Below are 23,829 nucleotides of genomic sequence, written 5' to 3' on the forward strand. Positions count from 1 at the left end.
CGCGATTCCGGCGCCTGCTTTTCCCTTCTGCTTTCTAGGGCCGCTAATGCAAGGGGGCGCCCGCGTCGCTCTAGCCCTTAAAGGAATCGCCGCCCTATTTTGCTGGAGAATAAATCCTACTGAGTTTAGTGGGATTCAATTCCAACCCAGCTAAGGATGTTTAGGCATACAGTCCAGTCCCAACCTTATTTACACAAACGTTGTTGTTGTTGTTGTTGTTGTTGTTGTTGTTGTTATGATTATTATCAGTGCTTTTTTCTGGGGGGATGCAGGGGTACGCATACCCCTAAACATTTGAATATTTGTCCTTTTGTCCATTTACTGTATTTATTTCTCCCGATTTGAACTATAAATTGGTGATTTTCTTGAGTCAAAATGGTCCAGAAGAGGGCAACCAAAATGGTCAAAGGCCTGGAAACGATGCCTTATGAGGAACAGCTTAGGGAGCTGGGTATGTTTAGCCTGGAGAAGAGAAGGTTAAGGGGTGATATGATAGCCATGTTCAAATATATTAAAGGATGTCATATAGAGGAGGGAGAAAGGTTGTTTTCTGCTGCTCCAGAGAAGCGGACACGGAGCAACGGATTCAAACTACAAGAAAGAAGATGCCACCTAAACATTAGGGAAAACTTCCTGACAGTAAGAGCTGTTGGGCAGTGGAATTTGCTACCAAGGAGTGTGGTGGAGTCTCCTTCTTTGGAGGTCTTTAAGCAGAGGCTTGACAGGCATCTGTCAAGAATGCTTTGATGGTGTTTCCTGCTTGGCAGGGGGTTGGACTGGATGGCCTTTGTGGTCTCTTCTGACTCTATGATTCTATGATGGTCTTTCTATATATATATCATCTCCCTCCTGCTACTTCCGCCTTCCCCACAACAAACAAATTCATGCCCTTATTGATAAGCCATCCTACCAGTACCCTCAGGGTATGTCGGATGTAGATATAGCTTGATGTCTGTATTCTTTGCCTTCCTTTGATGCCTCAGCAGTTTATGTTTGAAAGAAATAAAATAAATACAGCGTATGAGTCAACAAAACACCACCGTAAGAACCCAGATGGTAGAAGAACGCATTCTGCTCCCTGCAATGTCCAACCAGAGACATCTCCCCTCCAAAATGGATGGTGGCCCTCAGAATTTCAAGGCTGCCCTTGCTGCTGTGGCTGCCATCTTCTTGCAGCTTGGTGGTGCTGAACGTAAGATTCCTCTCCCAACTTTCTGAATTGCATTTATTTTAGACAGGAATAATGACGTTAATGAAAACCCATGGATCTAGAGATAGAAGTGATGGGCTGGTTTGCATATATTTGGGATTGGAGGGGGTGGAAGCGGTGCCAGGCAGCTCTGCTGGGGAGACATCAGAAGCAGTTTCCTGGGTGTGGTGGGGGTACTGCCATAGCTTCCTGGCAGGTGGGTCGCTGTTGCTTACTGGGAGGGGAGAGGTGGTGGGCTGGTTGGCATGGTGCAAACACACTAGCAGGAACACCGGATTGCATACCCTCCAACATTTTGCTGATGAAAATAGGGGCATCCTATTCCATCATCATCATTGATGATGATGATGATAATAATAATAAATGTCTTATTTATACCCTGCCCATCTGGCTGGATTGTCCCAGCCACTCTGAGCAGCTTCCAACATACAGTGGTACCTTGGTACAGTGGTACCTCGGGTTACAGACGCTTCAGGTTACAGACTCCGCTAACCCAGAAATAGTACTTCGGGAAAGAGGAAGGATCTTTTTATCATATGTGGTGGACTTGCCCACTAGTAAGGGATTTCTGGGAGAAGATTTATAATGAACTTAAGAGAGTGTTGAAAAACACATTTATCAAGAAACCAGAATCCTTTCTATTGGGTATAATTGGAAAAGAGATTCCCAAGAAAAATGTTACATTTTTTATGTATGCCACAACGGCGGCAAGAGTATTACTAGCCAAGAACTGGAAGACCCAAGAATTACCAACAGTGGACGATTGGCAAATGAAAATGATGGAGTACATGGAACTGGCTGAGATGACCGGGAGAATACGCGACCGGGGAGAAGAAGTGACAGAAGAAGAGTGGAAAGATTTTAAAGTTTATTTTAAAAAATATGGTAAAATTGTATATTGAGATTAGATTTAGAAGTTTATAGAAACTGCGGGTTTGAGAATTATGTTAAGTAAATGGATGTATGAGAGATTTGAAATTGCAAGGAATTTTAAACAATGAATTGGAAATTGCTAAAGATAAAGGAGAAATGAACCGCAGACAGAGGGAACTCGAGGAAGTCCCTTTTTACAATGTTAAAGGAAAAGAATTATGGTTTTTTGAATTTTGTGTTTCTTATTGTTGTTTTTGTAATGTTATTTTTTCTTGTTATTTTTGTTTGTATTTTTTGTGTTTAAAGTGTTGTGTTTTTCTGTAAAACCAATAAAAAATTATTTTAAAAAAAGAAAAAAAGAAATAGTACCTTGGGTTAAGAATTTTGCATCAGGATGAGGACAGAAATCGCGCAGCGGCAGCGCGGCAGTGGCAGGAGGCCCCATTAGCTAAAGTGGTACCTCAGGTTAAGAACAGTTTCAGGTTAAGAATGGACCTCCGGAACAAATTAAGTTCTTAACACGAGGTACCGCTGTACTCAAATGGCTTGGCTCCTGAACAAACCGGCTTCCGAACACCGCAAACCCGGAAGTGAATGTTCCAGTTTGCGAACATTTTTTGGAAGATGAATGTCGGACGCGGCTTCTGCGGCTTCTGATTGAATGCAGGAAGCTTCTGCAGCCAATCGGAAGCTGCACCTTGGTTTTTCGAACCGTTTCGGGAATCAAACGGACTCCCAGAACGGATTAAGTTCGAGAACCAAGGTATCACTGTATATAAAAACATAATAAAACATTAAACATTTTAGAAACTTCCCTGTTGTGACGTGGGGTTTGTGATTTCAGCTCTCTTGACAAAACATGCTGGAGACAGTTCTCTAGTAACAGCTCTTTATTTAAGTGAACAAGACTCAAGACTGAGGAGAGGAAAGCTACATTTATAGGGACAGGGGACTAGCTAGGAAGGGATACATTTTGGAGGGAACAATATCAAGCAATCACAGTGCTGCCTTTTGGAGGAAACCAATAAGACAGAGGATCCAAATACAGCAGCTTAAATGAACCAATAGTAGCTGTACCCTCTGGAACCAAAAGGCAGTTACTTTATCCTAATGCAAATACAGACAATAATAATACAGATATAAAATCCTTTGACTCAATACACAACACCCCTCCCCCCCTAGTGAGCACAGCAGACGTAATCCCTCAGGTACTGTGGGGTCCTACAACTTCTACCTGATCTCCTGACAACAGGTGTTGCAGGTTCTGGATTGGGTGTTACCTGTGGTGGAGGGGCTGCTATAGGGGTTTCATCAGGAACAGATGGAGTCCCAGACATCTCAGGGTCCCCGACCTGTACCTCGTCATCATGAGGACTAGCAGACCCTGGTTCATTTGCTGAAGCCCCTGGTGACTGTACCTCTGGACCATTTTCACTCTGGTCTTGCAGCTGTGCGTCATTAGCCAGGGATGAATTATCTGGCTCCTCCCTGCTGAGCGCCCGGCGCCTCAGCTGATCTATATGTCTCTTCCAAACTTGCCCATTTTCCAAGGTCACATAATAGGACACAGGTCCACTAGCCCGGGTGATCACACCGGCCACCCACCGCGGACCTCGTGAATAGTTCCTCACCCAGACCAGATCTTCAGGGGCGAGATACCTTGTTGTGTCAGTCTCAGCCTGGGGGGTTGCTCTTGAATTACGGTTTGGCATTTTATCTGGGTGGACATAATCCAGCACCGTTACCAGTCTTCTACCTAAGAGCAGCTCGGCTGGCGACTTGCCCGTCGCAGTACACGGCGTCGCATGCTGCAAAAATAACATTCGCGCAATGCGAGCCGACCAGTTACCCTCCATTAAGCGCGCAATGGATTCTTTGGCTGTTCTTACCATGCGCTCAGCCTGCCCATTGGAGGATGGGTGAAAGGGCGCGGATATGACCCCTCTTATAAAGTTATCAGCCAAGAATGCCCTGAATTCTTGGGATACAAAAGCTGCCCCATTATCTGATACAATGGTCTCAGGTAACCCGTGGGTAGCAAATAGCTGCCTCAACACCTTGATTACGGCAGCTGATGCCATGCTAGGGACCATCGCCACTTCTAACCATTTGGAATATGCATCAACGATAACCAAAAAGACCTTCCCTTGGAATGGCCCAGCAAAATCTATGTGCAGCCGGCTCCAGGGAGTCCTGGACTGCTCCCACCAGTGGACTGGTGCTCTGGCCACTTCTGGCCGCACCTCTTGGCATGCCTTGCATGTTCGTACCCATTGTTCTATGTTCTGGTCCATTCCAGGCCACCACACATAACATCGGGCTAGCGACTTCATCCTGACCATTCCCGGGTGTCCCATGTGAAGCGTCTCAAGAACCCTGTTTCTCAGTGGTGCTGGGATTATCACCCTATCTCCCCATAGGAGACAACCCTTATGCATGGACAATTCGTGCTGCCTTGTCGCATAAGGCCTGAATTTTTCTTCATGCGGACCACCTGGCCACCCCCTCCCCACCCAAGTGAGCACACGGGAGAGAACAGCATCTTTCCTCGTTTTCTCAGCTATATCAGTAGCTGTTACAGGAGCCCCAGGAAGTGTTTCTAGCATCATAATGTGCTCCGCCGGAGCAGGATCCTCATTGCTCCCGCCAGGAAGGGGCAATCGACTCAGCGCATCAGCGTGGCACAACTGTTTCCCCGGCACATGGGTCAAGGTGTACTGGAACCCATTCAGGAATATTGACCAACGCAACATTCTGGGGGAGAGAATTTGTGGCGTTTGTTTGTTTGGGTTGAACAACCCTAACAGTGGTTTGTGGTCCGTTTCAATGGAGAAATGGCGACCGTACAAATAATCATAGAACCTTTTGATTCCTGACACAATTGCTAGTGCCTCTTTATCAATTTGAGCATAGTTGCGCTCCGTGGGTGACAATGTACGGGAATAGAAAGAGATGGGCTTTTCCGACCCATCCGGTTCCCTATGACTCAGCACAGCCCCCAGGCCGTATTGAGAGGCATCACATGCCAGGACCAGCGGCTTCGACTCATCATAATGAGCAAGGACGCTCCTGCTACTCAGCATTTCTCGCAAGGAGTCAAAAGCCTTCTGCTGCTCCCGCCCCCAGCGCCACACATTCTTTTTCTGCAAAAGTCTATGTAATGGTTCAGCTACCGAAGCTTTCTGGGGTAAGAATGAATGATAAAAGTTAATAAGTCCCAGGAATGACTGCAACTCCGTCTTGTTCTGTGGTCGTGGTGCCTCGATGATGGCCTTAATCTTAGCATCTGTGGGGGGGATGCCTGATGCATCAATTTTAAACCCCAAGAAATCCACAGTTGGCACCCCAAAACTGCATTTTTCTTTTTTCAGTTGCAACCCCACCTCCTTGAACTTGAGCAACACTGCACGGACACGCGCAACCAGTTCCTGTGGGTCTTTTCCAGCAATCAAAACGTCATCAAAAAATGGCAAGACCCCCGGCAGACCCCTTAACAGGCGTTCCATGAGCCCTTGAAAAATCCCTGGGGCCACACAAACTCCGAACTGTAATCTGTTAACTCTGAACGCCCCTTTATGTGTGACAATAGTCTGTGCTTCCGCTGATTGTGGGGTTACTGGCAGCTGTTGGTAAGCTTGTGCCAGGTCAATTTTGGCGAACACCTTGCCCCCAGCCAGTTTAGCCAACAGATGTGATACGACTGGAATGGGGTATGAGTTTCCCCTGAGTGCCTTATTGATAGTACATTTGTAATCTGCACATATTCTGACTTCCCCATTTGCTTTAAGGGGCGTGACGATTGGAGTCTCCCACTTAGCAGAGTCCACAGGTGAGAGAACTCCTTGCTTGACCAATTTATCCAGCTCTGCCTCGATCTTGGGTTGCAGTGCAAATGGCACTCGCCTTGGTTTGAGTCGGATTGGGGACACCCCGGGGTCCAACTCGAAGTCAACTGGGGGCCCTTTATAACAACCCAGTTTTCCATTAAAGAGACCAGCAAATTCCTTGCATAATGTCTCACTCATCTCAGGGCAGGTTTGGATTGAATTAAGCCCTGAGATACTCAGTCCCAGGGCGGGGAACCAGTCAGTGCCCAGGAGACTGGGGCGACTGCCCTTCGCAATCACCAGTTTGAGTACAGCCTGTTTGTCCCGGAACTGTACTCTCACGGCACACATTCCCATAACATGGATGCGGCCTGCTGAGTACGACTGCAAGGTTGCCGGGAAGGGTTCCAGAGGGGGCAACTTACCCCTGGAGAAGAATGTCTTCGCGGTCTGGTCCGACACAATGGTGAATGCAGATCCAGAGTCCACCTCCATGTCGCACTGCTGACCCTCAATCTTCACCTTGACGTGTGCCTTGCCTTGCGCTGGAAACTGCACGGCCCTCCCGTTGATCTCCGTTATGTAGTGGCAGTCCTTTCGAAAATGAGTTGCTGTGGGCGGTCTGCGATGCTCCAGTATAGGTGCTCCTGTTGCTCCTGACGCCGCTGATCTACAGACCCTGGTGATGTGACCTGTCTTCCCGCACATCCGGCACATAGCATCCCTGAAACGACAACTCTTCCGCCCATGGTTTCCGCCACAACCTGGGCAACTGCCTCCGCGATCTTTGTGCACTGTGCAGGCCTGACGCACCAACTCGACCCCACGGACTGGGCTCTGGCTCGGAGTAGCCTCTAGCTCGTCCATGGCATGCGCAACTTCTATCTGTGGCTTAGTGGCCTTGCGACTGGCATCAAGCTCCTCTCTTTCATAATTCTCCATGGTGGTGGCCTCCTTCAAGGCTGAAGCAAGGGTAACCTCTTCTTTAGACACGATGCGTCTTCTGGCTTTCTTGCTGCTCAGACCACCAATAAACCGATCCAGGAGAGTCTCTTCCAGATTTTGGAAGCCGCAGTGCTGAGCGAGCTTCCGGAGTTCAGCCAGAAATGCGGATACAGACTCCCCAGCATGCTGCTGCCTCTTATGGAACTCCATCCGCCGGGCCATCTTGGTCTCAGTAGGCGCCAAGTGGCTTGTTAGGCAGGCAAGAATATCTTGGAGAGACGTCTCACTCAGCTTCGCTGGAGCAAGTAATGCCTTGGCTAGCTTGAAGGTCTCGGGCCCACAGTAGCTCAGGAATGTGGCCCTTCTTTTGCTGGCATCGGTGATCCCTTGAGCCACTGCGAAGAACTCGAAGCGTTCGACGTAGTCTTCCCAGGTGTGGGGTTCTGATGGCTGGAAGGGCTCCAATACCCTTGGACTCTCCATTGTCCTAGCGGGCAGGGTCGTCTTCTCAGCTGGCCAGTGAGTCTTGTTCTCAGCTGCAATCCGGACTCTGAGGCAGGGTTGTATTTAACCGCTCCTCAGCATTCCGGATCCCACCTTCGTCGCCAGTTGTTGTGACGTGGGGTTTGTGATTTCAGCTCTCTTGACAAAACATGCTGGAGACAGTTCTCTAGTAACAGCTCTTTATTTAAGTGAACAAGACTCAAGACTGAGGAGAGGAAAGCTACATTTATAGGGACAGGGGACTAGCTAGGAAGGGATACATTTTGGAGGGAACAATATCAAGCAATCACAGTGCTGCCTTTTGGAGGAAACCAATAAGACAGAGGATCCAAATACAGCAGCTTAAATGAACCAATAGTAGCTGTACCCTCTGGAACCAAAAGGCAGTTACTTTATCCTAATGCAAATACAGACAATAATAATACAGATATAAAATCCTTTGACTCAATACACAACATTCCCTATACAGGGCTGCCTTCAGATGTCTTCTACAGGTTGTATAGTTACTCATCTCCTTGGCTTGGGGTGTGTGTGTGTGTTTATAACTCCATACCCTCCAACATTTCTCCAATGAAAATAGCAATGTCCTAAGGAAAAGCGGGACATTCCGGGATCAAATCAGAAACCAGGACAGCTCCTGTACATCCTGGACAGAAGGAACTCTTGGAAGGTCTGGGACTGGCTCTGCTGGTGTGTTGCACCATGCTGGGAAAGGACTATTAAGACTGCAGGGGGAAAAAGACACACACACACACACACACACACACACACACACACAAATGGATTCTTCCAAAACCCAAAGAGCTGCTGGGCAAGATCTAAGGTTGCAGGAGAGTAGGTTTAAGTAGTAGGAGAAACTCTTTAAGGCTAGGAAAAAATTGGCAATGGGAGCAGTTTGCTAGAGGTCTTCAAGGAGAGGCTGCTGTGGAGGCTATAGCTCTGGACTTGCCCACAGGAACCCTTCCCACTCAATGATTCCGATTGTATAATTTGAAGGAATTATTCATAGGATGGCCGAGGCTCACCCTGGGGGCCGCACTGGTCAAATGGCCTTCCACATTTCTCCACATTATTTTCAGTTGGCCGGAGGGTGGGGCAGGAAGCAAGCGGTGTGTATGTTTGTGGGGGGAGGGGAATTGTTCTCCAACAGTTCTTGGGAAGGCAAGGGGGTGGGAATATTCTCTGAAAAATTCTCTCGGTTTGAGTCTTAGCTGCCAAGTCTCCCGTTTCCCCCAGGAAATCCCCATTTTCCAGCTGTTCCTAGCTGAAAAAACGGATTTATTTTTGTTTTCCCCTGGTTTATTCTGGCGTGACGGCCATTTTGGAACTGGACGGAGCATGCTCAGAAGCGATTTTTGATGCTGCTCTGCCCAGTTCCAAAATGGCTGCAGTGCGACTTCTGGCGCGGTGGCCATTTTGGAACTGGGCAAAGCAGCATCAAAAGTCACTTCTGAGCATGCTCCGCCCAGTTCCATAATGGCGGCAGCGCTACTTCCAGTCTGCTATTTCCGGCCCGGTCCCTTATTTCTCTGACAGCAACTTGGCAGGTGTGGTTTGAGTGATTTGGCTCTGTAATACTGAACAAAACACTGTTGCTAGGGCATAGCTGTGGATGTTGGAGGTGACAGGCTCAATGAGGAGGGCTGTAATGAGCAGAGGCCAAGCCCATGGCAATCTTAAAATTGGCCGGGTGGGAGCCACAGTGTTGGCTGAAATTCTCCACCCGTGGAAGGGCATCTCACTTAACATTATCCAGCTGAGGTTCACCAATGTCCACTCTCAGGGGGAGCCTGACCAAAAAACAAACTTTTAAGAGAATGTCCTGTTCCACCCCTCCCAAATCCAATGGTACGACTCCAAACAATGCAGCTTCTTCTGTTTTTAATGCTAGATATGGCAATGCCAGTTCAGGGGGTTACCAATGGCGTGTCTTCCAGGTGTGGTGGACTGCAGGCTCCCAAAATCCTTTGTTGTTGGCCATGTTGGGTGATGTGAGCTGTGGTCCAAAACATCTGAGGTGTCTCTCTTGTGTATCTTAACCTTCTGGGGCCTAATGAAGCCTTCTCTCCCCCCCCCAAGTGATATATGCAGAGAAAGGCTCTTCGCAGGAGCTGCCATGCTCATGTCCGTCCTGCTCTGGCGAACGCGGGGAAGTCTCCTGGTACCATGAGCAGCAAGGCAGACCCACCCCTCTCTTTTCGAAGCCGGAGAACAGCCCCGTGTCTCGTCTCCCAGAGGCCTGGGATCGACTCAGCATGCTTCCAAATTACTCCCTTCGGTTTAGCAATGTGACGGACAGCGATCACGGCAGATACTGGTGCAGCTCGGGCAATTATTACGACCTGGTGGTCATCACAGGTGAGTGGACCAGCATTAAATGAGACTGAAAACGCACTTAGGGACCCCCTCATACCTGTTATTGTTTTCCTAATATGTGGAGTATTTATGACATTTGTTTATGGATGTTTTTATAGTCTGATGTTTTATTGATTAATAATAATAATAATAATAACAACAACAACTATTACTATTATTATTATTATTATTATTATTATTATTCTGTTGGGAGCCGCCCAGAGTGGCTGGGGAAACTCAGCCAGATGGGCAGAGTATGTATGTATGTATGTATGTATGTATGTATGTATGTATGTATGTATGTATATTGTCTTATGGAAAAATAATAAAATACATTTAAATTCTCTAATCCCCTGCTCCTATATTATTCTGACCCCTTTCTATAGCGCCATAAGCAGTGGTTTTTTCTTTAAAAATGTTTAGGGTTACCCTCATTTTCCTACTCATATTGAAAAACTGCCCCTCAATAAGCACAAAGTTAGATTCACAAAATGTTTAGGGGTATGCGTGCCCCTGCGTCTCCCTAGAAAAAAAGCACTGGCCATAAGACTGTAGCTCAGTTCAATCCTTGTTTTCTCTAGGCAGGACTGGGTAAAATCCTTGCCTGAAATCCAGGAGAGCCACTGCCATTCAGTAAGGCTGGTCCAAGATATTTTTCTGCCTGAAGCAGACGACAAGGTGGTGCCTCCCCTCCTCCTTAAATGTACAGAAGTCTACCAAGTTAAATCTTACTTTGGAACTGGACCCAGGGCCAGGAGTGCCAACTTGAATTTAAAAAGGGGGGGCGGTGGGGGAGTAAGGTAATCCCCACATAATCAATCACAAGATTCAGTACACACGCACCATTTAATTGGCAATGCCTCTTATCTTTGTGGCAGGATGAGCGCCCCCTCAAATATTTTATTGGGTGTGTGTGAAGGGACCTCAGCCCCTAGGAGTTGGCTCCTATGCCTCTGCCGCACCTGAGGGCAGCGGAATAGCTTGGGAGGGGCAGAGCAGGCAAAGTGGCACAACAATGTTCTCTCCGCTCCACACCTCTCAGCATCTGCCGCCTGAGGCGGCTGCCTCGCTCTGTCTCATCATAGGGCCGGCCCTGGCAGTCAGTGTAGGCGATGCTGAAATAGATAGACCGATGGTTTGACTCAGTATAAGGCCGTTTCCTATCAGAGCCGTCTTTCCAATACGGCTTAGTGGTTCGTTGCGCCAGGGCGGCGGCCTCTCAGGGGCGCCCCAGCAAGTGGGGGAGCTGCGTGGCTTTGCCAGCGGCCTCCACTTTCCCTGCATGCCCGCTAGCTGCACCCCATCAAACATATGGCTGGCTGGCGGGCGTGCAGCTTCCTTCTCAAGCCTCCATGGGGATTGCTCTTCCGCAGTGGCATGGGGGGGGAAGAGTTGTGCACACCCCTCCCCATGGCTGGCAGTGCGCAGTTTCACACACACACACCTCACTATCCGTGGTAATTTGGGGGCGCTGAGCGGATATTTGTACCCTGGCACCACACCTGCTAAAGACGGCCCTGCTTCCTATGTTCCCTATTCCCAATAACCACTGCCATTGGTGGGATAATGAGCTGGCTAGGCCAGCCCTACCCTAGCGGACCCTCCTGCCTCTGAACCAGCCAGTCCTGGATCCCTGGCAACGAAGAGAGAGGCCCCAAGACCGTCTCACCTCCTGTCCCAGTTCCGAATGCTTCTGGCAGTGAACATGGCACATCAGAGATGTTTCTTTCCCCATCCAGGCAATAAGTGGATGCTGGAGAGCAGAAGGTCCGATCTTGTGTGCTATGTCCTGAGCTGCTCTTTCTTGAGCAAGGAATCAGGCATTCCTGTGGTGAGCTGGTGGGAAGGCAAGAAAGCTCTCCGGGAGCAAGGCGAGAAGGAGGGAGGCTACAGCATCTTCAAAGGTCAAAGGGCATCTCAGCTCCACATTTGCTTGAGGGAAGGGAAGGAGACCAAAGAGAGAAGAATGAAGTGCAGCTTTGCAGAGAAGCAGGAGATCACCTTCCGTTTGACGGCGAGGGGACAGGATTCGTGCGGCTGCTGCGGTTGGCTGCCGTTTCCTCAAGGTAAGGGGCTTTCTAGGTACAGGTGAAACTCGGAAAATGAGAATATCGAAAAGTGCATTTATTTCAGTAATGCAACTTAAAAGGTGAAACCAATATATGAGATAGATGCATGACATGCAAAGCAAGATATGTCAGGCTTTATTTGTTGTAATTGTAATTATTTGTCATTAGGCGGGTCAATTATAAACGGAATGGAATTCATGAAATGTAATAGCGATTTTTATTTTTGTTTATTTTTGTGTTATTGTAACTATTTGTTTTATTACTGTGGAATTTCCAAAAATAAGCATTTGTAAAGATTAAAATAAAAATAAAAAAATAAGTTGCATTACCGAAATAAATGCACTTTTCGACAATATTCAAATTTTCCGAGTTTCACCTGTATTTGGGCTACTTTGCAAGGAATGCGCTTGCTAGGGAGGGGGTAGCTAAAGTTCTGAGATATTGATGACTGTATGCATATATTTGAAAGGGCTGCGGAATCACTAACTGAGGGGAGGGAACAGAGAGCCCCGTGGCACACTAGTTTGAAAACACACCTAAGTCTGTGTACAGACAACACAGAAAGTAGCTGGTGCTTTAGGCAATGTTATTGCACAAAGGTATGTACAGTCTCAAGCTGCTTAGTACAAAAGCGCCCTGTGAAGAAATGACTCCTGTGTGTTTCAAAGGCTACATGTTTGCACGGCTGTAGATTGCAACATGTTATTGTTGCAGTAACAGCCGGTGGTGCTGTGGGCTAAACCACTGAGCCTCTTGGGCTTGCTGATCAGAAGGTCGGCGGTTTGAATCCCCACGACGGGGTGAGCTCCCGTTGCTCGGTTCCTGCTCCCAGGGCCGTCTCTAGGCCTGGGCTGGGTGGCGCAATGCGCCAGGGCGCCCGGCCACTAGGGGGCGCCCCAGCATTGGTGGGCCGCCACCGTGCGCTTACCGAGCTGCTGTGCGCCTCCAGCCACTCTCACTTCTCCCCGGCCAAGTAGGCGGCCAGCGCCTCCGCCACAGCGGCCATCTCATCGCAAATGCCGCGCTCGGCCAGCGCCGCTAAGTTGCCGGCAAACACGGCCAGCACCACCACCCGGCCCCCAGTTGAGGCCGCCCTAGGCTTCCATCTGTGCCGCCACCCGGCCCAGCTCCTGGGGCAAGGCAGCCGCCGTGCAGGCGCTGTGGAAGAACGGCCGCTCACGACTCTCCAGCTCATCAGCCTCCCGGCGCAGCATCTTGGCCGTGTGGCTGGGTGGCAGCGTGGCGCAACCGAGACGGTGCTGCAAGTAGTTGGCCATCAGCTGCACTGTCTCCTCGTAGCAGGAGAACATCAGTCAATGGGGACAGGGAGGGGGGAGGAGGCAGCAACCGGAAAACACCTTCAAGGCTCCCCTCCACGGTGCCTGGACCGGTTCGGGTTCCCGGGGCCGCGGCGGGAAGAAGCGCCCCTGACAGGACTTGCAGAGGCGCCCCTGGAGGCTCGGGACCGGAGACAAGCGCAGCCCTCCTGCTTCTGCGCTGCTGCTGCTCAGGGAGGGGGCGCTGGAGGGACCTTTGCACCATGGTGATAGATGTGCTTAAGACGGCCCTGCCTGCTCCTGCCAACCTAGCAGTTCGAAAGCACGTCAGTGCAAGCAGATAAATAGGTGGCGGGAAGGTAAACGGCATTTCCGTGTGCTCTGGTTTCCGCTCTAGGTAGACCCCCGGTGGCGCAGCACCATGGCGCCTGGGTGCTCAGGGGGCGCTGAGGGGCGCCCCAGCAAGTGGGGGAGCTGCGCGGCGGCCTCCTTTTTCCCTCCGCCAGCCACGCCGCTCACGGGAGAGCAGGGAGCAAAGCAAGCGGAGCAGGGGCACTAGGACCCTGCTTCGCTCTGCAGAGCCCACCTTCCGGCGCTTGTCGGCATGGCCCGTATGGCTTCTTGCCAGCACTGATCTCCAGGCGCTGCTGCCGCTGCCGCTGCTCCGGTGCCGCTCCGGCTCCAGCTTTGCCTCGGGCCGGCTGGAAGCACGTGTAGAAGGCGGCCAGGCTAGCGGCCAGCTGCGCGCCCGGCTCAGCTCCGGCTCTGGCTCCTGCTGCGGCGGCGGCTCTGGCTGCGCTGCTGCCGGCGCTGCAGTAGAGCCCCACGAGCGAGGTCACGGGCACCGCCGAGCCGTCGGGCGCCCTAGCGCCTCACCCAGAAGCTCGGCCAGCGGTGCCGCAGCGGCGGCAGCGCAAGGCGATGAAGACATCACCACCGAGCCCCACGCAGCTCCCGCCGCCACCGCCAGTGGGGGGGTGTCAACTCTGGGAAAGGGGGGGCACCAGAGGGATCGCACCAGGGCACCGGGTATGCTTAAGACGGCCCTGCGCCACGGTGTCTCATTGTACCAGAGGTGGTTTAGTCCTGCTGGCCACATGACCCAGAAAGCTGCCTGTGGACAAATGCCAGCTCCCTCGGCCTGAAAGGGAGATGAGCGCCACAACCCCATAGTAACCTTTGACTGGACTTAACCGTCCAGGGGTCCTTTACCTTTTTACCTTTATTGGTGCAATCATAGGCTGCTTGCACACCTTACCTTCAAAGCAGATTTCCACACACCCCAGAGAATGTTGGGAACTGTAGTTTTTTAAGGGTGCTGAGAAATACAGCTTTGTGAGGGGTAAACTACTGTTCCCAGGATTCTTGGGGTGGGGATGTGCTTTAAATATAGGTGATTCACAACTTAGGTGGGGGTTACGTTCCGCGGTTAGCATGCATAGCCAAAATTGTTTGTATTCAGTGGTGGGTGGGATTGCTAAGGTCCTTCCCCCTGGACACTCACTGGCTTTCTGAACCCTTTGTAAAAAAAAAAAAGCCTAAAGTTGAAGGTGCACAAGTTAAATATGCATAAGTTGCGCGTTGCCTGCATTTGGTGTGTATGTACAGTAGTCATCTTGCATTCGGTTAGATTTATTCCTGACCATCCACACATAATTCTGCTTTATTGGTTCTGCAGTGTTCTGCTGGGACCGTTACTTATGGTGCCATTGCCATCTAGTGGTGCACTTTTGCATTTCAGCACAACAAAATGAGAGACAAAAACAACAAAAAAGCAAAACCTCTGGAATGTTCGTGATATCAAAAGTTAATGGAATTTTATCAGGAAGCTGTGTGGAACATGCAACCAACTGGAAACGAAGCCGCGTGTCTGCCCCAAAACCTTTGCAGGTGCAAGCTGTATTGAGAGCAGGATAATATAGACCTACTCCAAAACTACCATGAGCACAAATCACCACTAATGCACAATTTAAAAAGACGTCTGGAGGGGTCCTAGATCCAATGCTTGAATCGTGTCCCCCACTAATGCATCAGCTGGTCAACACTGTATTGTTTAATAGTACCAGTATTCTGGAAAGGAACCCCGAGTTCAGTAACAGGGCATGCATCTGCTTTGCATGCCAAAGGTCCCAGGTTCAGTCACCGGAAAGGAATAGGACTGTCCCCTACCTGAAATCTGCTGCTGCCAGTCAGTGTAGACCAGGGGTCCCCAAACTTACCCGGCTTTGGGCCGGTTCCACCAGGGTCCTCAAACTACGGCCTGGGGGCCAAATGCGGCCTGCGTGAGCCAATTGTGCAGCCCCTGATAACCCCGCCGCCTGCTCTTACTGGCGCACCGCGGTGCGGTTGCCCATCTCTGGGTCGGCGTGGCACCAGAAATAGCTTGTGCGCATGCACCGGCCATAGTGTGGGGGAACGAGCTCCCATACGCATGCGCACAAGCTATTTCTGGTGTCGCACCGACCCGGAAGTGCACCGGAAATGACATCTACACATTTGCAGAAGCCATTTCCGGCACCGCGCCGCATCAGACCTGATCCTGACACTCTAGTACCAACATTCTCTGGTGCACTGGGGGGGGGGGAGCTGGAGCCAGGATTTCATGGCCTTGTTCTCTCCTGTAGGAAAAGTAAAAGGTTGCTTAACGCCTCCATGCCCAGAAAGTGAAGGAAGTGGGGGCACCTGGATCCCGCTGGCTGTTTGTGTCACGTTCCAGTCTCTAATCATATTCGTGCTGGGAGTGCTGCTATGGAGAAGCTGTCGGTAAGTGGAGAATTGTCCTGACCAGGCTGGTGAGCATCAAGAGGAAGGGAAGACCTTGGATCGAGGCCATAGGGCAGGCATAGGCAACCTTGGCTCTCCAGATGTTTTGGAACTACAGCTCCCTAGCTACTGTACTGATCCCTAGCTAACAGGGCCAGTGGTCAGGGATTATGGGAGCTGTAGTTCCAAAACATCTGGAGAGCCAAGGTTGCCTATGCCTGCCATAGGGAGTTGTTGCTGGTCAGAAAAGATGCTACAGAGCTGGTAAACCAAGCGGGGCTGGTTTCAAAGGGTCCTTGTTGCATTCAATACAAACGAAACTTTCCACGAACTGCATTAAGTCCTGTAGAACCAGTTTTGCTCATTCCCAACACGGTCGGTTTGAGCCAGAAGTCAGCTGTGGAGAGTGGCTACTGGCCAGCACTTGGGACGTCATCACCTCTGCAAAGCATTGGTGGCATTTGTGTGTTTTGAGTGTCCAGGTGAAGAATGGGTGTGTAAACAGGTAAGTGTCCTTGTGCTGGTTTATTAATGGTAAAGGTAAAGGTAAAGGGACCCCTGATCATTAGGTCCAGTCGTGACTAGCTCTGGGGTTGCGGCGCTCATCTCGCGTTGTTGGCCGAGGGAGCCGGGGTACAGCTTCCAGGTCATGTGGCCAGCATGACTAAGCCGCTTCTGGCGAACCAGAGCAGCACACGGAAACGCCATTTACCTCCTCCCTGGAGCGGTACCTATTTATCTACTTGCACTTTGACGTGCTTTCGAACTGCTAGGTTGGCAGGAGCTGGGACCGAGCAACGGGAGCTCACCCCGTCACAGGGATTTGAACCACTGACCTTCTGATCGGCAAGCCCTAGGCTCAGTGGTTTAACCCACAGCGCCACCTGCGTCTCTTATTAATGGTATTTTATAAAAGAAAAAGAAAAGAAAAGGCAGATAGCTGGTCTGAAGGACCCAGCGAGGAGCAAGATTGAGAGCTGACCCAGTGAACTTGCATGAAATATAAGAAGGAAAAGGATCAATAATTGAAACTGTCACACCATGGTGCAAATCTGTGTGGCTGCCATGTTTGGAAAAAGCGTATATGGGTCTGGTCACAGCATCTCAAAAAAGGGAATTGCAGAGCTGGGAAAGGTGCAGAAAAAGCCGGACAGAGTGACCCAGGGGCTGAAGCAGTTCCTCTAGGAGGAAAAGGCACAAATGCTGCTCCTATTCAGTGGTAGGCGGGGTTGGAGGGCAGCTCAATAAATGTACATTTTACCACAGTAGGCTAGCTGATGTACTCACCCCGGCACCCCACTGTGTCCTCCGTTAAAAGAGGAAAGAGGCCTCAGCCAAGTTCAAGGGAACATCCCAGCCACTTGGGGATTCAAATCAGGACTGGTGAGGGGGTGGCAGTCTGGAGAGAGTGCTGAGGGCCACACAGAAAGGCCTGCAATCGGCTTCTGGGCCACAGCTTTCCAGCCCCTATTGTACACCAGACACAGGTCACTTCAACCCACATCCTGCACACGTTTATATGTTTTGTTAATTTTTTTAAAAAATAATTTTCAGTTTCAAAAAATCCAATATGCGCCATATTATATTAATGCCAAACAGCAACACCAATTCAAATACAAATCAATTACATAGCCAATTACAAATTTTGTGTGACTTCCCACATGCTGTACTTCAAGGTCAGATTCCCTTTAAATCTGCTTCCAGACTATCACTCAAACCAAATACAATCCATTATTGATAAAAACCCTTATACCACAGCTACAATAATTAATTTCAATTCGCATTAACACATATAGTAGTTTGTAAGTTCGCAAGTGAAGTTCTCCTTTCTTCTTCCTGTGTGAGGTGTTTTTTTATTATTAAATTTTATTGTTACCGTTCACATTAACACGCCATACACAAAAAGAAAATAAATTTCCATTTCCTGTGTGAGGTTTTAATTTCCATCAGTTGTCCTTTTAATTCTTCATCAAATATTATGTCCGTGTTAATTATTCCTGATTTCTTTTGTGCCTTACGGCTCTGCTGACTCAGAGATACTCTGGAGAGGTCTCTCCTTTTGTTCTCAACTCTTCTGATGCAGCTGTAAAATTCCACTTTTGATTTCAAGCAGGGAGACATTTAAACTGCATGAGGATCCTGCACACTGTTAAGGATGTTAGCTCTGTGATCTATTGGTCTCTTTATTCGTTCCACACCTTTCCTTTACCCTAAGTCCCCAGAACAGGTTACAGCATTAAAGCACAACATTCAGCCATCAAAATTACATTAAAGCACAACTTACAGCCATCAAAGCGTCACTAAAGTGGTAAATGTGTAGGGCTTGCCGATCAGAAGGTTGGCGGTTCGAATCCCCGCGACGGGGTGAGCCCCTGTTGTTCGGTCTCAGCTCCTGCCAACCTAACAGTTTGAAAGCACGCCAAAAAGTGCAAATAGATAAATAGGTAACAGCGGGAAGGTAAACAGTGTTTCCGTGTGCTGCTCTGGTTCGCCAGAAGCGGCTTTGTCATGCTGGCCACATGACTTGAAAGCTGTCTGCGGACAAACGTCGGTTAACTCGGCCAGTAAAGCGAGATGAGCGCCACAACCCCAGAGTTGTCCGCGACTGGACCTAATGGTCTGGGGTCCCTTTACCTTTAATGTATGGCGAGCATGAGACCTATGTGACACGTTGCGCTGCTGGCCAGTGGGTGACACTGGACGGGGACACCTGCATTTCTGCTTTCCTTTTGAGTCGATCTTCACATGATCTTGAGAGCAGTACATGTGAAAAGGATCTAGGAGTCTTGGTAGACCACAAACTTGACATGAGTCAGCAGTGTGGTGCAGCAGCTAAAAAAGCCAATGCAATTCTGGGCTGCATCAATAGGAGTATAGCATCTAGATCAAGGGAAGTAATAGTACCACCGTATTCTGCTCTGGTCAGACCTCACCTGGAGTACTGTGTCCAGTTCTGGGCACCACAGTTCAAGAAGGATACTGACAAGCTGGAACGTGTCCAGAAGAGGGCAACCAAAATGGTCAAAGGCCTGGAAACGATGCCTTATGAGGAACGGCTTAGGGAGCTGGGTATGTTTAGCCTGGAGAAGAGAAGGTTAAGGGGTGATATGATAGCCATGCTCAAATATATAAAAGGATGTCATATAGAGGAGGGAGAAAGGTTGTTTTCTGCTGCTCCAGAGAAGCGGACACGGAGCAATGGATTCAAACTACAAGAAAAAAGATTCCACCTAAACATTAGGAAGAACTTCCTGACAGTAAGAGCTGTTGGGCAGTGGAATTTGCTACCAAGGAGTGTGATGGAGTCTCCTTCTTTGGAGGTCTTTAAGCAGAGGCTTGACAGGCATATGTCAAGAATGCTTTGATGGTGTTTCCTGCTTGGCAGGGGGTTGGACTGGATGGCCCTTGTGGTCTCTTCTAACTCTATGATTCTATGATTCCCATCTCTCCTTGCAGCCAGAAGCATCCAGCCCACCTTGGGGAGCTCAGAAAAGGTATGTGCTCGGAGGATCTCTGGCTTTTGTGCCTGCACTCAAGGATGTTTCGACATCTGAAGGCAGGGAAGTTTTGAACATTTGACGTTTTATTGTGGTGTTGTTGTTGTTGTTTTAAAAAAATCTTTATTGAAAAGTAAAACGTGCAAAATTACAAGTGTGCAGAGTAAGACACAAAAAGGAAGAATGAGCAAGAAATAATACCCATTTGGAAAACAAAACAAAACAGAAAAAAGATATTGTGTGGAAATTACAATATGTTATTGTAGTTATAGCGTTTGTAATATTTTGCTGGGGAACCTGGCAGAGTGGCTGGGACAACCCGATCAGGTGGTTGGCATATACCATAATTTTCCGTGTATATGATGAGGTTTTTTAAATTAAAAAAGAATGTTAAAAATTGGGGGTCGTCTTATACACAGATAGTGCATGGGGGGGGGACAACGTGTGATTTGTTGCTGCCGCAAATTGGAGATGGTCAGTGGCTACTGGGCGTGTTATTGATGGTTGTGGCAAGGGCTGTTGTTGATTGGCTGTCACCGCAGCAATTGGGCGGGCAATTGCCGGCTTCTGCCACCGAGGGAGCAGACAATACGTGGCTCTTGCGACGCATATGTCAGTCAGGTGAGCGATTTTTGGCAATCCCCCCTTTAAAAAGCTCCAGAAGAATGGGCCACCCCCGTAAAAAAAAGCTCAACAACTCTGGGCAATCTCCCCCCCATTCTCTTAATTTGGAGTCCCCCAAAAATAGGGGTGTCTTATACATGGGGGTGTGTTAGACACTGAAAAATATGGTAAAGATGATGATGATGATGATGATTTGGTGGGGGTGGAAAGTGCAAAGGAAATTGGGGTGTGGCTGGCAATGCAGCTGGAGCAAGGAATTCTGGGTTGGCTAGGGGAGAGTTCTAGTGAGTTGGAGCAGAGAGGGTTGTAGGTTGTCCAACAGTAGGATGGGATACAGAGGAACTTTAAACTCTGGATTGCGTGGGAAGCTCTTTCGACGAACATGCTTATTATTTCACTTATTTCAAAATGGGGTACACCAGCCCTGGGGTAGTGCCAAATCCCAGTGTTTGCAGAGTCAAATATCCTGGCTTCATTCCTCTGCATCTGCAGGTAGGATTGGCAGAGAAACCCCGGAGAGGAACCTCCGGTCAGGGTAGACAGTCCTGAGCTAGATGGACCAAATTGTCTGAGTCAGTATAAGGCAGTTTCCCATGCTCCACTGCTAATTCAGGAGTCCTCCTGCTTCTTCTGCTAAAGAGTGAAAAAGTATGCCCACTAGGGGAAATAGGAAGCCCAGAGCACTTGTTCTTCAGGTGCCCCCTCTATGAAGAAGCTCGAAGGGAGATCCTGGATCCCATACTGGTGAGGTTAGCAAGCCTCCCGGAAAAGCAATTATACAACCTGCTCTTGCTAGGCAAAGACCTGAAGATAACCAGGGCGGTCGCCAGATTCTGTGCCCAAATATGCAGACACAGGCTTTCTCCCGAGTCCGCCTGAATTTCCCCAAAATATGGTACCCCGAGCGAGCTAGGCTCAGCTTTCTGCAGCTCCTATTTTAAGGGTTAAACTTTTAGCATAGTTATATAATCAACCATTTTCTTTTAAATGTTGCACATAGCGTCTTATATACGTTACGCTCCCGGAAACTGTTCTTTCAAAGGGATCCATTTTATTTTTATTTTTATTTTACTTTCAAGAGCTGGTCCTCGTAATAAATAAATAAATAAATAAATAAGAGTGAAAAAGAAGAAGTATAGGGTGCCATAATTTTGTGATCCAATAGGTGGGAGTGTTTGGCAAGTAAGACGGACTCTGCACAAATAACTGATGAGGTGGTAAAATTGTTCCTGCACTGGTCTGTGTGTCAGATTGCAGATATGTAGAATCCATGGTTTCCCATTAAAAATAAAATAAAATCACAGCACATACAGAACTAAAAGAAGTGAGAGGTTATCTTAGAAACTCAAGTTTCCTCAAGTCTGTTTATTTTTTTAAGTGAGAGAGCGTCCAGTTACGCAGTCCCCCACCTCCCTCTGAAGTGGCTCAGCCCTGTCCAGGAACCGCATCTGCTTTCTGTGTGAACTGGACTCAAGCGTACTTCATACTTTTCAAGCACATGGCTTCTTCCCCCAAAGAATCCTGGGAACATATCTGCCAAGTACCCCGTTTTCCCCGGGAAACCCCCGTTTTTACTTACCTTTTCCCGGTGGTCCCCCATATCACTTCGTCTCCCGTTTTTCTCCGTTATTTTCTCCTGCCGGCACCAAAAATGGCCGCCGCCAGCTTCAAAAGTTGCATCTACGCATGCCCGGAAGTGCATAGATGTGACTTCTAGTGTCGGCGGCGGCCATTTTTGGTGCCCATAGATGGGCAGACTGACACCGGAAGTTGCGTCGATGCACTTCCTGACATGCGTAGAAGTGACTTTCGAAGCTGGTGCCGGCCATTTTTGGTGCCCATAGAAGGGCAAAGTGACACCGGAAGTTACGTTGACGCAACTTCCGGTGTCACAGGGCTGCCGGTCCCGGATTCTGCAGTCCGGGACTTGGAAGGTAAGCCTGGGAACTGTAGTTTGTCAAGGGTACTGAGATTTGTAGCTGGGAGGTGGGAACTATGCAGTTCCTGGGATTCTTTTGGGGAAGTCCTGCGGTTTGAATCCGTGGTGCGGATCTTCGCGCCTGGGGTAGGACAATAGTTTATCGCTTCTGTGTCTGTCTGTGGAGCCACACTACATGTTTCGTTATAGGGTTTCTGAGAGCGGAAATATTTTAGCTCCCATGTCTCTGTAAGTTCTGCAATTCTACCGCGCAGCGGATGTGGAATTTGTGATCAGACACAGAATTCAGCAGAGAAATGTTTTATTTTTTATTTTCAAAACAGAAGCAGATAGTAGTTGATGCCCTCCCCAAAATTCTGAGCAGAATAATGCATTTTGCAAACTAAGCAAACACAACCACTTGCATAATTGATTCTGGCTGTGGCAAACACAGCTTGTTTTGATATAATTATCTTGCGCGGGATTTTGATTGTGAAGCCCAGAGCATACACAGGTGAAAAACAAAATAAAAAAATTCCTTCAGTAGCACCTTAAAGACCAACTAAGTTTATATTTTGGTATGAGCTTTCGTGTGCATGCACACTTCTTCAGATACCTGAAGATACCAAAATATAAACCAGATACCAAAATATAAACAGATACCAAAAATATAAACTTAGTTGGTCTTTAAGGTGCTACTGAAGGAATTTTTTTATTTTGCTTCGACTCAGACCAACACGGCTACCTACCTGTAGGTGAAAAACAGAATGACTCATCCCTCTGTATATGCCTTTCACAGGTGTTTCCAAGCTGGACGGCACATCACAAGTCTATGTGAATGTCAGGACCTGATCAGAGATGGCTGCTGTGGCGAGGGAAAGCCTCTGGTTCCCCATGAGTCAGTCAACCCTGGACCATACCTAGTGGAGCTTGTATGCTGTTATGACCCTCCAGCATAAACTTTTTCCAGGCATCTGATTTTGTCTGTCCTTCCAGGGAAGACTTTCCACCTTGCCAAACCTTTCCTAGATTCCTGCATAATGCTTGTAGATGGAAGGATCAGGCACAGAAAGCAGTTCTCCCTGCAAGCAATCTTATTATCTGTGTCCGTTTTTCATTTAAAGCAGTTTCCTGCATGGTCTCATGTCAAATATTTGGGGAGGCCACCCTTTCAGCATCAGGATTTCAGGAGCGGTTGTAATGTCAACAGTACCCAGGATCAAAATTAGGGGGGCAAGGGGCGGGGCCAAGGCATGGGAAGGGAGGGGCCACGCCACTCTGGGCGGTTTACAACATACTTAAAAACATAATAAAACATAAAACATTTTTAATTAAAAAAATACCACTTCCCTATAGAGGGCTTTCAGGTGGTTCTGGGGGGGGGGGCTTAGATAACTCCGAAACCACCAATGTTTCTGAATAAATTAAAAATTAAAAAGATTGTCCAGTAGCACCTTAGAGACCAACTAAGTTTGTTCTGGATATAAGCTTTCGTGTGCATGCACACTTCTTCAGATACTCTGATGCCTTCAGTTTTATATTTTTATATTTTTATGTATCCCTCTGATGCCTTCAGTTTTATATGTTTATCTTTGTATTGAGAAATGTTTTTTGTTTCTGACTATCGGTCGAATAAAGTATATTGAGATTGAGATACTCTGCGTGCACATGAAAGCTTATACCCAGAACAAACTTAGTTGGTCTCTAAGGTGCTACTGGACAATTTTTTAAATATTTTAATTTATTTCGACTGCGTCAGACCAACACGGCTACCTACCTTTCCGAAGTGTAGGTGGGTTCCCACAAGGCAATATATAGTGATAACAGCAAGAACCTTTATTGAGCTACATAACTGGGGAAAGGGGGCAAAGCAACTGCTTATATACATTCCTGAAAGCATGGGCCACTCCCACTCCAAATGTGATTGGCTGCCTAAACTTCCAAGCTGCGAATCACAGCTCAGAGTT

The 23,829-nt window shown here is 48.5% G+C and overlaps 1 protein-coding gene across 1 annotated transcript; it reads left to right on the forward strand.

Annotated features, from left to right (window-relative positions):
* Positions 1-997: 997 nt before the first annotated feature.
* Positions 998-22,959, forward strand: LY6G6F (lymphocyte antigen 6 family member G6F). The gene is made up of 6 exons (XM_035098704.3): positions 998-1,192; positions 9,439-9,717; positions 11,454-11,780; positions 15,685-15,823; positions 19,280-19,317; positions 22,662-22,959. The coding sequence occupies exons 1-6, from the start codon at positions 1,021-1,023 to the stop codon at positions 22,712-22,714; spliced, it is 1,008 nt and encodes a 335-aa protein (XP_034954595.2). The 5' UTR covers positions 998-1,020; the 3' UTR covers positions 22,715-22,959.
* Positions 22,960-23,829: the final 870 nt, after the last annotated feature.

Source organism: Zootoca vivipara, chromosome 2 (genome assembly GCF_965207765.1).
Source record: "Zootoca vivipara chromosome 2, rZooViv2.hap1.1, whole genome shotgun sequence".
NCBI classification, from domain to species: domain Eukaryota; kingdom Metazoa; phylum Chordata; class Lepidosauria; order Squamata; family Lacertidae; genus Zootoca; species Zootoca vivipara.